Source organism: Euleptes europaea, chromosome 5, assembly GCF_029931775.1.
Source record: "Euleptes europaea isolate rEulEur1 chromosome 5, rEulEur1.hap1, whole genome shotgun sequence".
NCBI classification, from domain to species: Eukaryota; Metazoa; Chordata; class Lepidosauria; order Squamata; family Sphaerodactylidae; genus Euleptes; species Euleptes europaea.
This window is the reverse complement of record NC_079316.1, coordinates 10,446,339-10,462,533: the sequence shown is the minus strand read 5'-3', so window position 1 is coordinate 10,462,533 and position 16,195 is coordinate 10,446,339. Positions and strand designations below refer to the sequence as shown.

Genomic DNA, 16,195 nt, shown 5'->3' with positions numbered 1-16,195 from the left:
AGCTGCCAGCCCTACCAAAGGCACAAGCCCCGAAGCTAGGGAGGTTACCTGTCGGGTTGCAGCAGGGCCTTGGAAGAGCCTACTCAGGAGTCAGCCGGCTCTCAGAGGCATGCTCAGCAGCACAGACCAACCCATCCCAGTTCCTGCCATATATGACCCTGGTAGTAAGACCCAGGGAAGCTTTGTCAAAGGGGCAGGGAGAACAGGCAGCACTGACCTTCTTAGAGGAGGTTTGGTGGGGCACCCAGGTATTTAAAGAAGTCCAGGGGCCGGTAAGCTCACCACTCCAAGGCAAGTATAATTTGCCCAGGGGCCTGTCACTGGATTGGGGAGGGGGATTGGCTGAGCCCAGGGTTGGCCTGCCCGCGGGGAAGCATTTAAAAGGTGTGCCCAGGAACAACCAGGGAAGAAATGATAGGCTCATGCCCTGGCAGGTGGGAAGAGGTAACTGGCAGGGCACAATGGGCAAATTGGGTGAAGAAAGGCCCCTTTTCTTGCTGTATTCTGCGGCTCTGTCCTGGGGCGCTTGCCTGACTAAAAGCCATCCTAGGCTTGGAGGGTGAGACAGCCCTGGACTCAAACCTGACCCCAGGAGAACATGACAAAATGTTAACCAGAGACAGGGCTTTTTCAGTGGTGGCCCTCTATCTGCGGAACAGCCTCAGAGCCAGGCTAACTACATAGGTGCACAGGGCAGTGGCCTCGGGCTCTAGAAGAAGGGTTGGTTTTTATATGCCTACTTTCTCTACCACTTAAGGAAGAATCAAACTGGCTTACAATCACCTTCCCCTCCCCACAACAGACACCCTGTGAGGTAGGTGGGGCTGAGAGAGCCCCAAGAGAGCTGTGATTAGCCCAAGGTCACCCAGCTGGCTTCATGTGGGGGAACAAATCCAGTTTGCCACATGGAAGAGCGGGGAATCAAACCTGGTCCTCCAGATTAGAGTCCACTGCTCCAAACCACCACTCTTAACCACTACACCATGCTGGCTCTCAGGGCACTAGTTTTTAAAGGAAGCCAAACAAGTTGCAAGTGGATTTTTTCCCCCTAATTAAAAGCAGTAGTGCCATCAATATCATACTTCCAATATTTCTTTGTAATGAATGTGAGGAATGGCAAAGGCATAGTTTTCCTAGGCCAGATGTAAACACCTTCTCCCTGGAAGTCCATCTGGTACCGACCCCTTATGACTTTTGTGCACTGTATTAAGGCATTTTTATTCACCCACCCTTTCATCTGAGACCCCCCCCCCACCTTCAGTCATTGTGTTTGGCCATCCTAAGATTTTATCCTCCATTTTATATGTTATCTATCCCCTAGCCTGCTCTTCTGATGTTTATGCTCTTCTTTTTCTGTCTTCTGCAGTTATTTATTTTACTGTAGTGCTGGCATGGATATTTTGCTATTATATTCCTGCTTGGCTGGGTCATTTTTATCACTGACATGGGTGGATTCCTTACCCGTTTAGCTGTCTTAATTATTGGTTGAGTCTTTCTTTTTCTTTTTTCCTTGTCTCGCTTCTATCTGAGGTTTGTCATGAGCTGCCTCCACCATTTCTCTCTGAAGGGGCAGCATCCAAATGCATTACAGAAATACACATAGATAGCAGGACTACAAACCGCTGGCAATTGAACTGATCCAGGAAGGATAGAAATAAAATGTTGAGAAATATAATACATAAAGACAATAGAACTACAAACCACTGGGAATTGAAGGGGAGACATGGTAGAGGTTTATAAAATTATGCATGTTATGGAGAGAGTGGACAGGGAGAAGCTTTTCTCCCTCTCTCATAATACCAGAATGCAGGGTCATCTGCTGACGCTGGAGGGTGAGAGATTCGAAACAAACAAAAGGAAGTATTTCTTCACACAACGTGTTGTTAAATTGTGGAACTCCCTGCCTCAGGAGGTGGTGATGGCTGCCAACTTGGAAGGCTTTAAGAGGGGAGTGGACATGTTCATGGAGGATAGGGCTGTCCATGGCTACTAGCCAAATGGATACTAGTTATGATGCATACCTATTTTCTCCAGGATCAGAGGAGCAGGCCTATTATATTGGGAACAACGGCAGGAGAATGCTGCTGCAGTCGTCTTGTTTGTGGGGCTTCCTAGAGGTACCTGGTTGGCCACTGGGTGAACAGACCGCTGGACTTGATGGGCCTTGGTCTGACCCAGCAGGGCCTTTCTTATGTTTCTTATGTTAAGGCTTTAAGAGGGGAGTGGACATGTTCACGGAGGAGAGGGCTATTCATGGCTACTGGTAAAAATGGATACTGGTAATGATGCATGCCTGTTCTCTCCAGGATAAGAGGAGTGTGCCTATTATATTAGGTGATGTGGAACACAGGCAGGATGGTGCTGCTGCAGTCGTCTTGCTTGTGGGCTTCCTGGAGGCACCTGGTTGGCCACTGTGTGAACAGATTGCTGGACTTGATGGACCTCGATCTGATCCAGCATGCCCTTTCTTATGTTCTTAACTGATCCAGTAAGAATAGAGATAAAATGTGGAGGAATAAAAATACACATAGAGAGTAGGACTACAAACCACTGGCAACTGAGCTGATCCAGGAAAAAGAATAGAAAGAATACGCTGAGAAATAAAGGAGGAGGAGGAGGAGGAGGAGGAGGAGGAATCAGATTCTAGCTGCATCTGAAGAAAAGACCTTGCATTCATGGCTCATAACCAATGCTGATTTCTCCACACCCATCTCTCCCCTGGACATCACAGACTCTTCTGCATCCCACACCTCATCCCATCACGCCTGCTATTCACATTGACATACCGTTCACATTGACATACTAATGCTTGTCTGAATTCACTCTCCTCTACTTAAAGACAGATGGATTCACATCCTAGCTGTATCTGAAGAAGCGAGCTGTGGCTCACGAAAGCTCACACCCTGCCGGAAAATATTCTTGTTAGTCTTTAAGGTGCTACCGGACTCTGGCCCTTTTCTACTCCTGCAGACCGACTAACACGGCCACCCACTGTGAATTAGGTTGACCCATCGTGAATAATAATCCAAATAATCATAACAATCTCTGCTCTCACGAGGACTTGTGATTCCAAAAGCCACCCCAAGCCGGGCGATCCAGGTCCCCGGCAGGCGCAGAGCGGCGGGCAGCGTTGCGCAATGGGCGAATCCGCCGCCCGGCTGCGCTGGCGGGACCGGCGCGACCGGCTCGGCGTTGCGGAGGCGCCGCCCGGGCCCCGCGACCTCGGCGGCCGGCTCGGTGCGCGCCTCTCGCCGCTCGGCCATCGCCCCCCATCCCCACCCCACCCCACCCCCGGGCGCGCGGAGGGCAGGGCGAGGCGGGGCGGCGCGGCATGGCCCCGGCCGCCCGGCGCGCCCCCGGCCGCTAGCCCCCCGCCCCGCTCCAGCTCGCCAGCATGAACGTGGCGCTCCAGGATCTGGGCAGCAACGTGAGTCCGGCCGTCTTGTTGGGGGGGGGGGGCTGCTTTCGGGGAAAGGAGCCGGGGGGGGCGATCGGGGTTGGAGCGGGGGCGTCCGGCCCCAGATCCCACGCGTGGTCGGGGGGGGGACGCTGCCCCTCCACCTGCCTCCACCTGCCCCCCCGCCCAAAGATGCAAGTAAGCGGGAGGGGGGACGGGGGGGGCCGATGGAGAGGAAACACCCTCAACTTCTCCGGGGGGGGTGTCACCTCCTACCCCCAAGAGAAGAAAGCCTCCCTTAAGATCCAGGGACTCACACACCCCCTTCCAGTAGGGGGGAGGGAGGGGGCGCTGCCCTCCACCGGCGCCCCCCCCCCAGTCCAAAGATGCAAGTAAGCGGGGGGGACGGGGAGGCGATGGAGAGGAAACACCCTCAACTTCTCCGGGGGGGGGGTCACCTCCTACCCCCAAGAGAAGAAAGCCTCCCTTAAGATCCAGGGACTCACACGCCCCCTTTCAGTAGGGGGGAGGGAGGGGGCGCTGCCCCTCCACCTGCCCCCCCGCCCCTCCACCTGCTCCCCCGCCCAAAGATGCAAGTAAGCGGGGGGGGGGTACGAGGGGGGCGATGGAGAGGAAACACCCTCAACTTCTCCGGGGGGGGGGTCACCTCCTACCCCCAAGAGAAAAAAGCCTCAGTAGGGGGGGCGGGAGGGGGCGCTGCCCTCCACCTGCGCCCCCCTCCACCTGCGCCCCCCCCAGTCCAAAGATGCAAGTAAGCGGGGGGGGGGTACGAGGGGGGCGATGGAGAGGAAACACCCTCAACTTCTCCGGGGGGTGGTGTCACCTCTTACCCCCAAGAGAAAAAAGCCTCAGTAGGGGGGGCGGGAGGGGGCGCTGCCCTCCACCTGCGCCCCCCTCCACCTGCGCCCCCCCCAGTCCAAAGATGCAAGTAAGCGGGGGTGGACGGGGAGGCGATGGAGAGGAAACACCCTCAACTTCTCCGGGGGGGTGTCACCTCCTACCCCCAAGAGAAAAAAGCCTCCCTTAAGATCCAGGGACTCGCACGCCCCCTTTCAGTAGCGGGGGGGGGGAGGGAGGGGGCGCTGCCCTCCACCTGCGCCCCCCCCCCCAGTCCAAAGATGCAAGTAAGCGCGGAGCGCGGAGGGGGAGGGACGGGGAAGGGAGAGGGAACACCCTCAACTTCTTGGGAAGCAGCTCTTTGACTCCTGCCCCCCAAGGAAAAAAAAACCTCCCTTAAGATCCAAGGACTCACACACACCCTTTCAGGGGAGGGGGGAGAAGGAGGGTGTGTGTGTTTTTTTTTTGGGGGGGGGTAACTTTTTAAACCGTCCCTCCCATCTATGCACCTTTACTGGGAAGTAAGTCCCTGCCCGTGGGATTTTCTCCCAGGTCGCTGGGGATGTAGGCTTGAAACCCTAACCTTAGGAGGAAAAGGTCTCTCTCAGCCCCACCTACCTCCCAGGGTGCCTGTTGTGGGGAAGGGAAGGTGATTGTAAGCCACTTTGATTCTTCCTTAAGTGGTCGAGAAAGTCGGCATATAAAAACCAACCCTTATTATTAACTGTCGATTCCTTGAAGGCATTCCAGGGTTCCCAACCTCCCAGCACGGGAACTGAGCTCCAGGCGACAGAGATCAGTTCCTCTGTAGAAAAAGGCAGCTTTGGAAGGTAGACTCTATGGCGTTATACCCTGCTGAGGTCCCTCCCCAAACCCTGCCTTCCCTAGGCTCCACCCCCAAATCTCCAGGAATTTTCCAGTCCGCAGTTGGCAACTCTGTGCTGGCAGCCTTGTGCCCTAAGGTGGCAGAAGGACCATGGGAAGGGACTGGTGTTGAGGCTGGACCAGGAGGCTGTAGGGCTTGGAGGGCATTGGGAGGACCTTCCTGAAACCCATTTAGCACCAGTTAGTCGCCCTGACCTGGATAGCCCAGGCGGGCCACTGCAACGTCCAGATCTCGGAAGCTAAGCAGGGTCGGCCCTGGCTAGTATTTGGAAGGGAGACCACCACCAAGAAGAAGAGGAAGAGGAGTGGGTTTTTATATGCCGACTTTCTCTACCACTTAAGGAAGACTCAAACCGGCTTACAATCACCTTCCCTTCCCCTCCCCACAACAGACACCCTGTGAGGTAGGTGGGGCTGAGAGAGTGTGACTAGCCCAAGGTCACCCAGCTGGCTTCGTGTGTAGGAGTGGGGAAACAAATCCAGCTCACCAGATCAGCCTCCGCCGCTCATGCGCAGGAGTGGGGAATCAGACCCGGTTCTCCAGTTCAGACGCCACCGCTCCAGACCACCGCTCTTAACTACCACACCACGCTGGCTCTCAAGGAAGTCCAGGGTCCTGACACGGAGGCAGGCAATGGCGAACCACCTCCAAGCACCTCTTGCCTTGAAAACCCTACGGGGTCACCATAAGTCTGCAGCCATTAAGTGAAGAGGAGTATGGGAGGAGGAGGAGGAGGGTAGCGACTGACTGCCGCTTCTGAATCCAGCTCCGTCACCAGGAAAACAGATTGCTCCTTCTCTCCTCTGCTCGCGTTGAGCAGTTCGGGGGGTTTATGGGCTCTTATCAGGGAGTCCATTGAATTCAATGGGAATTGCTTCCAAGGAAACGTGTTATCACAGGTTGGCTACAGTCTGAAGCACAGCATAGTGCCTAGAGAAGCCGCAGCTTTGGAAACGTTGGGTTTCCGTCCAGGGCTATGCTGGAGCTCCTGGAGCAACAGGAGGGAAATCTGCCGTGGAAGGGAGCACTTGGAAGCCCTTCCCTTCCACAGGGCTACCTCCCCCAGCCCACCCCCTTGTCTGGCTCCCCCCCCTCATGGTGTAGTGGTTACGAGCGGTGGAGTATGATCTGGAGAACCAGATTTGATTCTCCGCTCCTCCACGAGTGGCAGATGCTAATCTGGTGAACCGGGTTGGTTTCCCCACTCCTCCACATGAACAGCGGAGGCTAATCTGGTGGATTTGTTTCCCCTACTCCTACACAGGAAGTCACACTCTTTCAGCCCCACCCACCTCACAGGGTGTCTGTTGTGGGGAGGGGAAGGGAAGGTGATTGTAAGTCGGTTTGAGTCTTCCTTAAGTGGTGGAGGAAGTCGGCATATAAAAACCAACTCCTCATTCTTCATCATCATCTCTGATTAGGGCTGCTGGCTGCCATAATTGACAGAGGCCCACTGAGATTTGCCCCATGCACACACTCTTGCTGTTAAAACAACAACAACAACGTGCACACGAGTGCTCACATCAGTGCTCATATGACCATGTATTTTTGGGTTTTTTAAAACATTCACTCCTGTGCACTATTGATAAACTACAAGAGTGTCAAGGGAAGTCTTAAATGAGCGATGAACTCTCTGGAATCTAATGGTGGCGTTGCACATTTTTGTGCTTTGCATGAGAAACTCTCTTGCTGTAAGTTAGGTTTACCTGCTTTGCCTGCGGCTGAACCAAAGAATGCTGTTTGTGCTTTAAGTGTGATCAAGTTGTTTCTGACTCACGGTGACCCTATGAATCAGTGTCCTCCGAAATGTCCTCTCGTTAACTGTCTTGCTCAGGTCTTGCAAACAGAGGGCCGTGGCTTCCTTTATAGAGTCAGTCCATCTCATGTTGGGTCTTCCTCTTTTCCTGCTGCCTGCAACTTTTCCTAGCATGATTGTCTTTTCCAGCAACTCTTGTCTTCTCAAAGTGTGACCAAAGTATGATAGCTTCAATTTAGTGGTTTTAGCTTGTAGGGGAGAGTTCAGGCTTGACTTGATCTAGAACCCACTTATTTGTCTTTCCTGCAGTCTACCATATGAAGCTACCTTATACTGAATCAGAGCATTGGTCCATCAAAGTCAAAGTCAGTCTCGTCTGCTGAGACCGGCAGCAGCTCTCCAGGGTCTCAGGCAGAGGTCTTCACATCACGTACTGCCTGATCCTTAACTGGAGGTCCTGGGGATTGAACCCGGGACCTTCTGCATGCAAAGCAGATGCTCTGCCACTAAGCTACGCCTCCGCCCCAGAGCACTGAACTCTGAATCAACAAACCAGAAGGGGAGTTTGCCCACCTGCTGCTCTGGCAGGGGCTAGAATGACCTGGTTGGTAGTAGGACTTCCTTGCTCTGGAGGAGTAACAGGTGGGGAACTCCTTTGGAGACTGAGCCCTTTCCCTTCTCTCCAACAATGGCATGTCCCTTCAGCCCAGACCCTTCTGTGATATTGTTCCAAATATCAGTGGTCCTCCTTCCTTCATGGAGCTCAGGGTCATGAATACTTGTGTCTGAAAAGGGAGGGGCTGTGGCTCAGTCTGTAGAGCCTCTGCTTGGCATGCAGAAGGTCCCAGGTTCAATCCCCGGCATCTCCAGTTAAAGGGACCAGGCAAATAGGTGATGGAAAAGACCCCTGCCTGAGACCCTGGAGAGCCGCTGCCGGTCTGCGTAGACAATACTGACGTTGAGGGACCAAGGGTCTGATTCGGTATAAGGCAGCTTCATGTGTTCATGGGTTCAGTATGGTTGTCCCTTCCCTGACGACAACCCTGCATGGTAGGGTAGGGTAGGCTGAGAGAGAAAGAGAGAGCGACTGGACCAAGGTCACCCAGCGAGCTTCTGTGGCAGAGGGGAGATTTGAACACGCAGTCTCCCAGACCCTAGCACAACACTCGAACCACAATGCTTAGCTTTCCGTTTCATTGACCCTTTATTGTCTGGGTGGGAAGGAACTGTAAGAGAGGGAGAGGAAGGTGTGGGTAGGGAGACAGAAAGCACCGTGTGTACCGAAGCCGGGAGTGGATAATTTTAGCTTCTGGGCATCTCTCAAACTGGTTGTATGAGTGGGTGGGCGGCCGGGGCACCCCAGTTTTCCCTGCATGTTGGTGAGGCATATTCACAGATGCCAGCGGGTTCTCAGTACCATCTTCAGCAACTTGGTTTCCCTTTCCCTGCCAAACGTTTGCTCATCACAAAACCCAGCGTGTCCCCTGATTCAGCAAAGGTGTTTTGTTGATTTGCAAATTGGGGGCAGGAGGCGAAGGTGACACGTTTGGCAGGCCTTGTCTCTCGGCCACCTTGACTTCCTTCTCGCCACGGGAGCAAGGGCAAGAAGCTGCATCTCTCTCTTTTTAAAAAATCTTGACTTTGAAGAGTATAGTGCTAAGGGAAAAAAAGCAGCCCTGGGACATTTATTCATGGGAGTTTTACCTGAGGTTCGTTGCTCGCTGGACCCTCACTTTCCTGTCGGGCATCTCTGCACCAACAGTTTCCAAGCTCAAATCAAGTCCCCACCCCTTTAAATGCTGCTGTGTAACTGGCTTGCTTTGTAGAGTTTATTGTGAGAGAAAATCCCCCCCCAATTGCTGCATAAAAAAGCATTTTAAGAACAAAAAAACAAAAAAGGAGCAATCTGAAAGGGGGGGATGAATGCCGCTTTTACAAGGAACTGCAATTACATATCTCTCCCCTTTTAACATATAAATCTAATGCCTCTGTGTCTGACATAATGCCTTTTTTACTAAGTGTCAGGGATCTCAAGGCTGCATTGTCAGTGGCAAGATTTGTTTCAGTCCTTATATCCCTCATACATTAGATATATGCTGCTCAAGATCAATGGATCAAGGAGCTTCTAAGGCAGGGGCGGGGAACCTTTTTTCTGCCAAAGGCCATTTGGATATTTATAATATCATTCACGGGCCATACAAAATAATCAACTTAAAAATTAGCCTGCTATATTCTTGGGCAGTCCTAGAAGCTCCATAGCTAACGACTCTTCTTCAAGGGGGGGGGGAAAGGTTCCTTTTCTCGGCAAAACAAACTCACATCCGCCTTGAACAGAGGCTATTCCTGTCCGCGGGAGGGGGCGGATCGCCAGTCTTAGATCCTTCTGAGCTAGAGATCTGCCAGGACCCATGGAGGGCCAGAACAAATGATTTCACGGGCCTTAAATGGCCCCCGGGCCTGACGTTCCCCACCCCTGTTCTAAGGGATAAAGCTAAAGGAAAGGGGCGGGCGGGCGGGGGGGGGGGGGAAGAAATCCAAGCCTCGGTTTTAAAAACTTTTCTTCTACCCAGAAAGCGCCCAGGAAGCAGGAAGCATTTGAATCCTCGCCTCTTTACGTAATGCTTTATGATTGGCTGTGAGAGAAACCAAGCTTGCATGTCCCACACTTTGCCTTATGCATGGGGATTTTACCTGGGCTGAGCTCAGGGGAGAGGGAAGAATTGGGTTAACAGAGGAACCGGAAGTCCCGGGATTTGTGAGGGCTGGCAGCGAGGTCACCTCTAATGGAGGGAAAACTCATGCATAACTCCAAGGAACAACCGAGACAGACGGAGGGCGAACGTGAGTGAAAGTACCCATGCATAAACGATCTTGGTTTCCCTGAGGTTTGATTCCCCGCTCCTCCACATGAGCTGCGGCGGCTAATCTGGTGGATTTGTTTCCCCACTCCTACACACGAAACCAGCTGGGTGACCTTGGGCTAGTCACAGCTCTCTTAGAGCTCTCTCAGCCCCACCTACCTCACAGGGTGTCTGTTGGGAGGGGGAGGGAAGGTGATTGTAAGTCAGTTTGAGTCTCCCTTAAGTGGTAAAGAAAGTCGGCATATAAAAACCAACTCTTCTTCTTCAAGGCCTTGCACATTTAGCCCCTGATTCTCCCCCCACCCTGAAAGTAAACTGGAGAGACTTGACCGCAAAGAAGCTTTGGGATAATTGCCCACGCTAATGGAACAACAATATTTGTGTCGGAAACGGCACTTGGCAGATTATTGCAGCGTTACTTCCAAACTCTGCACACCCATGCCCTTTTATGGCCCTCAGTGCTCTTGGCCATAGTCTGGTGGTGGGAAGTGCCATCAAGTCACGGCCGATTTATGGTGACCCTTTAGGGTTTTCAAGGCAAGAGAAGAACAGAGGGGGTTCGTCATTGCCTGCCTCTGCGTAGCAACCCTGGACTTCCTCTGTGGTCTCCCATCCAAGCACTAACCAAGGCCGACCCTGCTTAGCTTCCGAGATCTGATGAGATCAGGCCAGCTTGTGCCGTCAAGATCAATGCAAGAGAGGAACAGAGGAGGGTTTGCCATTGCCTGCCTCTGCGTAGCAACCCTGGACTTCCTCTGTGGTCTCCCATCCAAGTCCCAGCCAGGACCGGCCCTGCTTACTTCTGAGATCTGATGAGATCGGGTTAGTCTGGGCCATCCAGGTCAGGGCATCTAAACTATACCTTAACAAAAGGGTCTCCAAGCCTTTTGTGCCAAGCACCTCTAACCCCTGAAAAGGTTTAGTTCCCCTCCCGTAGGCAGGATCCTTTTTACTCTCCAGAATGGACCAGTCTTTCCATGGTCTCTGTTCTCACTAATCCGCAGGGCCAAATGGTGTGTTAAGAGTTGTAGATACGGGACTGAATTGCCTATCGTTTTCTAGCCGATTGGCATCTTTTTGTCCCGCTCTTCTTCCAAAGTTTTCCAATCCTCCCACGGATGCTCACCATGCCCCTGTGATGTAGCTCACCCTGAGAGAGAGAGAGAGAGAGAGAGAGAGAGAGAGAGAGAGAGAGAGAGAGAGAGAGAGAGATTGACCCACAGCTAACCCAAGCCAGATTCGCCCGAGGATGGGGATTTGATTGATTGATTCGGTTTATTGGATTTATAGGCTGCCCTTTCCTGGCCACCTTATTAAAACAATTTAAAGCAACCCATAGATAACAGCAGTGAAATACAACTATAAACAGCATGGAACAGCATTAAAACCGGGCGCCCTTAGCTATAGCAGCAAACAGTACATCCGTAAAACAATAACATATAACAATAACCCAAGCACATTAACACTTTTTCCATTTGCGGGAATGGCAGAGGCGGGAAAGGAAGGGGAGGCCAGCGGGATGGAAACCCGTCGCTGTCCTCAACCATATGCCTGGCAGGGTTTGGGCAGGGGAGGGGGTTCAATTGCCAAAGCGGCCATTTTCTCCAGCCAAACAGATCTCTATCGGCTGGAGATCAGTTGAAATAGCAGGAGATCTCCAGCTAGCACCTGGAGGTTGGCAACCCTATCTCCAGGTGTCACCCGGAGGGTGGCAATCCTGGAAAGGAAGCCGGAGAAGTTTTATCTCCCTTCCCCTCCCACTGCCCCGTCCCTGTGATCTTTTGACCTTCTGCTCAGGAAGGCAGACCCCCCCCCCACCCCGACGGTTCAGTCCGAGGGTAATTGTGAATACTAGATTCTCGGATCTGCAGTCCTCCCTTTGAGACTGCGTTGATCTGTAATTTGATCTCCCGAGCGTGCCTGTTTTTCTTGCTGCCAGTTTCCCAGCCCTCATGTTTATGGAGAAAGAACGGGAAATCTGGAGGCCAGTATCAGATTAAGGCCCAGCTGTTTGTGATGGTGGTCTTCTATCACCCCAATCTGATAATTTGGTCTGAAGAAACCGTCAAATGGTAATGGTGGTGGTGGTGGGATTTGAGTTGGGGTTGTAATACTGAGGAGGGGGCTGTCATCCCCCCCCACTTGCCGTTTCCCTAATCAGAACTCCACCCAAGCTGCTTTAAGTCCCAACAGGGAAAAAGTAGGGTTGCCATCTCCAGGATGGGAAATACCTGGATATTTTGGGGGTGGACCCAAAGGAGGGCGGAGTTTGGGGAGGGGAGGGACTTCAATGGGGCATAATGCCATAGAGTCCACCTTCCAAATTGGCCATTTTCTCCAGGTGAACTGAATAGGGGAGGGGCTGTGGCTCAGTGGTAGAGCATCTGCTTGGCATGCAGAAGGTCCCAGGTTCAATCCCCGGCATCTCCAGTTAAAGGGACTAGGCAAGTAGGTGATGTGAAAGACCCCTGCCTGAGACCCTGGAGAGCCGCTGCTGGTCTGAGTAGACGATACTGACTGTGATGGACCAAGGGTCTGATTCAGTATAAGCAGCTTCATGGGTTCATCTCTGTCGCCTGGAGATCAGTTGTAATCCCAGGAGATCTCCAGCCACCACCTGGGGATTGGCAACCCTAGGGAAAAGGCAGGTACAGTCTATACTGGGGTTTAAAGATGTGTGTGTTTCCAGTCAACAGAAATGGCATATGTGAGGAGAAAAACCCTCTTGCCCAGTGCCACAGCCCTAATCCAACTCTCCTATCCCCCCCCCCCCCGACCGCTTTTAGGGAACGGATAAATGGAACCCATATTTTTTGCATGCCTGTGATTTCCCCTGGCTTTGTAGAAATGCCCTCCCTTTTTTGCGAGTGGTCCTTTTAATAAAAAAGCTTGGTTTTTAGCATTGTTGTAGGATCACTCTTGTTTTATTGCATTTTTATTTGTTTGGGCTGTTGGAAATCGTTTTTTGTATAAGCTTCTGTATATGTTGGGCTGTTAGCCGTATTTTTTAATAAAAAGGAAATACTAGAACTTGGGAGTCCCCAAATGAAGCTGTTGGGCAATAGCTACAGGACAGACCAAAGGTAATACTTCTTTCCTGAACCAGTAATGAGGCTGTGGAATTCACTGCAAGTGGACGTAGTATGGCCACGGGCATTGGTGGCTTTAGAAAAGGGTTGGACAGATTGATGGAGGATGGTTCCATCAATGAATACTAGCCATGATGACTGAAGGAAACCTTCATCTACTAGGGTTGCCAACTCCAGACTCGAAAATTCCTGGAGATTTGGGGGTGGAACCTGGGGAGAGCAGAGTTTGGGGAGGAAGGGGCGTAGGGTTGCCAACCTCCAGGTACTAGCTGGAGATCTCCTGCTATTACAAGTGATCTCATAAGAACATAAGAACATCTCCCGCCAATAGAGATCAGTTCACCCGGAGAAAATGGCCACTTTGGCAACTCTATGGCACTGAAGTCCCTCCCCTCCCCAACCCCCACCCTCCTCAGGCTCTGCCCCAAAAACCTCCCTCTGGTTGCGAAGAGGGACCTGGCAACCCTGGGGGGGCAAGACCTTGGCAGGGTATTATGTCATAGAGAACTGAGCTCTGTCATCTGAGGATCTGTTGTCATTCTGGGAGATCTTCAGGCCCCACCTGGAGGTTGGCAACCTCCTGGCATCTACAGAGGCAGCGAATTTCTGAATTCTTGTGCTGGGAGGAAGCAGAGGGGGAGGGCGTCGGCCTCTGTGCCCTGTGTATTTGGACCTCCAAGGCCGCTGGTTGGCCATTGTGTGCAACAGGATGCTGAACTAGATGGACCACTGGTCTGATCCAGCAGGGCTCTTCTTACGTTGATTTTGCTATCGTTCTCATCGGCATGGGGCCACCCAGGTTGCTATTATTAGGGCCTTAACCGGGGGGGGGGTGGAGGGGGCTTGTCAGGAACTGTGGTTAGCTTGGAAAGAAGACAGTTAAGGGGAGACATGATAAAGGTCTATAAAAGTATGCATGGTATGGAGAGAGTGGGCAGGGAGAAGCTTTTCACCCTCTCTCACAATACCAGAACGGGGGGTCATCTGCTGAAGCGGGAGGGGGAGAGATTCAAAACAGATAAAAGGAAGTATTTCTTCACACCACGCATAGTTAAATTGTGGAACTCCCTGCCCCAGGATGTGGTGATGGCTGCCAACTTGGAAGGCTTGAAGAGGGGAGTGGACATGTTCATGGAGGAGAGGGGTATTCATGGCTACTAGTCCAAACGGATGCTAGTCATGATGCAGACCTATTCTCTCCAGGATCAGAGGAACATGTCCCATTATATTAGGTGCTGTGGAACCCAGGCAGGATGCTGCTGCAGTGGTCTTGTTTGTGGGCTTCCTGGCTGGCCACTGTGTGAACAGACTGTTGGACCTGATGGGCCTGGGTCTGATCCAGCGTGGCCTTTCTTATGTTCTTATGATAAGTAATATATGATTAGGAAATTCCTTCCCCCACAGCGCAAGAGTGCAAAGTTGCGGAGCTCTAAGGCTAGGTTAATAGATTCCTGCCCACCTCGCCCTGACTCACAGGCACCAAGTGCTGCAGCCTGGTTTCCTTGACAAGTACGACACAGCAGTAGGTGGGCAAGATGCTGCTCATCTAGCCCTGGCCCTGAGCAGCACAGTGCAGAAACATAGAGCTGGGAAGGGGCCTCAAGGGTCATCTAGTCCAACCCCCTGTACAACGCAGAAAATTCACAACTACATCCCCACTCCTCCACTCCCCCAGGGACCCCTGCTCTATGTCCATAGGGAGGCAAAACACCTCCAGGTTCCCTGGCCAATCTGGCCTGGAGGAAAATTGCTTCCTGACCCCAAAGTGGTGATCAGGATTACCCTGGGCATGTAAGGAAGGGCCATGAGAGCCAAACACTGACGCAGCCCTTCCTCCCCTCCCTCTCATGATCTGCCTAAGTTCACAGAACTAGCCTTGCTGACAGATGGCCATCTAGCCTCTGCTTCAAAAGCTCCAAAGAAGGAGAGCCCACCACCTCCCGAGGAAGCCTGTTCCACTATTTTTTCAGGATATTCTTCCTAATGTTTAGCCAGAAACTCTTTTGATTTAATTTTAATCCTTTGGGTCTGGTCTGACCTTCTTGGGCAGCAGAAAACAATTCCGCTCCATCCTCTATATGACGGCTCTTCAAATACTCGAAGAGGCTTTTTTGCCTCTCCTTCCCTGTTCTGTATGGGAGAGCATGTTGTAGTGGTTAGAGTGTGGGGAATAAGCTCTGGGTGTCCTACCTCAAAGGGTTGTTGTGGGGATAAAATGGAGGAAGAGCAGAGAATGGTGTAAAATTCATTGGGTTCCTGTTGGGGAGAAAGGCAAGGTATAAATGAAGTAAATAAAATAAAGACATACATTTGAGTTGGGGAATGTATCCTTACATTCTCCGACTCTAGTCTCTTGTTGCAGGATAACAACAAGAAGAAAAAGAGTTGGTTTTTATTTCCTGACTTTCTCTACCACTTAAGGGAGAATCAAACCGACTTACAATCCCCTTCCCTTCCCCACAACAGACACCCTGTGAGGTAGGCGGGGCTGAGAGTGCTCTAAGAGAGCTGTGTCTAGCCCAAGGTCACCCAGCTGGCTTTGTGCGCTGGAGTGGAGAAGCAAATCCAGTTCACCGTATTAGCCTCCGCCGCTCAAGTGGAAGAGTGGGGAATCAAACCTGGTTCTCCAGATCAGAGTCCACTGCTCCAAACCACCAGTCTTAACCACAACACCACACAGTAATATACGCTGGATGATAATAAGTAATATAAGCTGACCAATTTCGTCTGCCACCTTGGTTCCTCTTCCTCAGCTCTCCAATATCCGGTGTGCCTGCTCACTGCTTGTTGGGCTATGATTGGGGGGGTAGGGGGCCAGGTCCCTCTTCGCCACTGGTGGGAGGTTTTGGAGGGGGCAGGGTTTGGGGAGGGTAGGGGCTTCAATGCCATAGAGTCTCCCCTGGAGAGTTGCTGCCAGTCTGAGTAGACAGTACTGACTTTGATGGACCAAGGGTCTGATTCAGTATTAGGCAGCTTCATGTGTTCATATATAAGCCGGTTTGATTCTTCCTTAAGTGGTAGAGAAAGTCGGCATGTAAATACCAACTGTCTTTTGGGGGGAGCTTTTTAATTCAGTTTGCTATAGGCTGCCTTAACAAGGAATATGGTCAGAGGTTGGGAAGGAAAGCACCATCTGAAAATAGGACAGAATTACCTTTGAAAGTTCACCCAGAGAGACAGAGAGAACATTTTGTGAGCTAATCCATTCTTAAAGCAGCGTGTAAACCATTCCCAGGGGATTTGGGATAGGGGAGGGAACCAGGAAAAGGGTCTTGCCACCCTCCAGGTGAGGCCTGGAGATCTCTCATAATTACAACGGATCTCTAGATTACAGGGATCACTTACCCT

The 16,195-nt window shown here is 51.9% G+C and overlaps 2 protein-coding genes across 2 annotated transcripts in view; one reads left to right on the top strand and one right to left on the bottom strand.

The window, feature by feature from the left end:
• Positions 1–7,273, bottom strand: part of EIF4G1 (eukaryotic translation initiation factor 4 gamma 1) — a 158,837-nt gene extending 151,564 nt beyond the window's left edge. Inside the window, exon 1 of the mRNA XM_056850174.1 lies at positions 7,264–7,273. The gene's annotated coding sequence lies outside the window, so the exon portion shown is untranslated. The remainder of the gene's footprint in view (positions 1–7,263) is intronic.
• ECE2 (endothelin converting enzyme 2) overlaps positions 3,395–16,195 on the top strand; it is a 56,452-nt gene continuing 43,651 nt past the window's right edge. The window contains exon 1 of the mRNA XM_056849993.1: positions 3,395–3,427. Within this exon, the coding sequence (XP_056705971.1) occupies positions 3,395–3,427 (33 nt within the window). The remainder of the gene's footprint in view (positions 3,428–16,195) is intronic.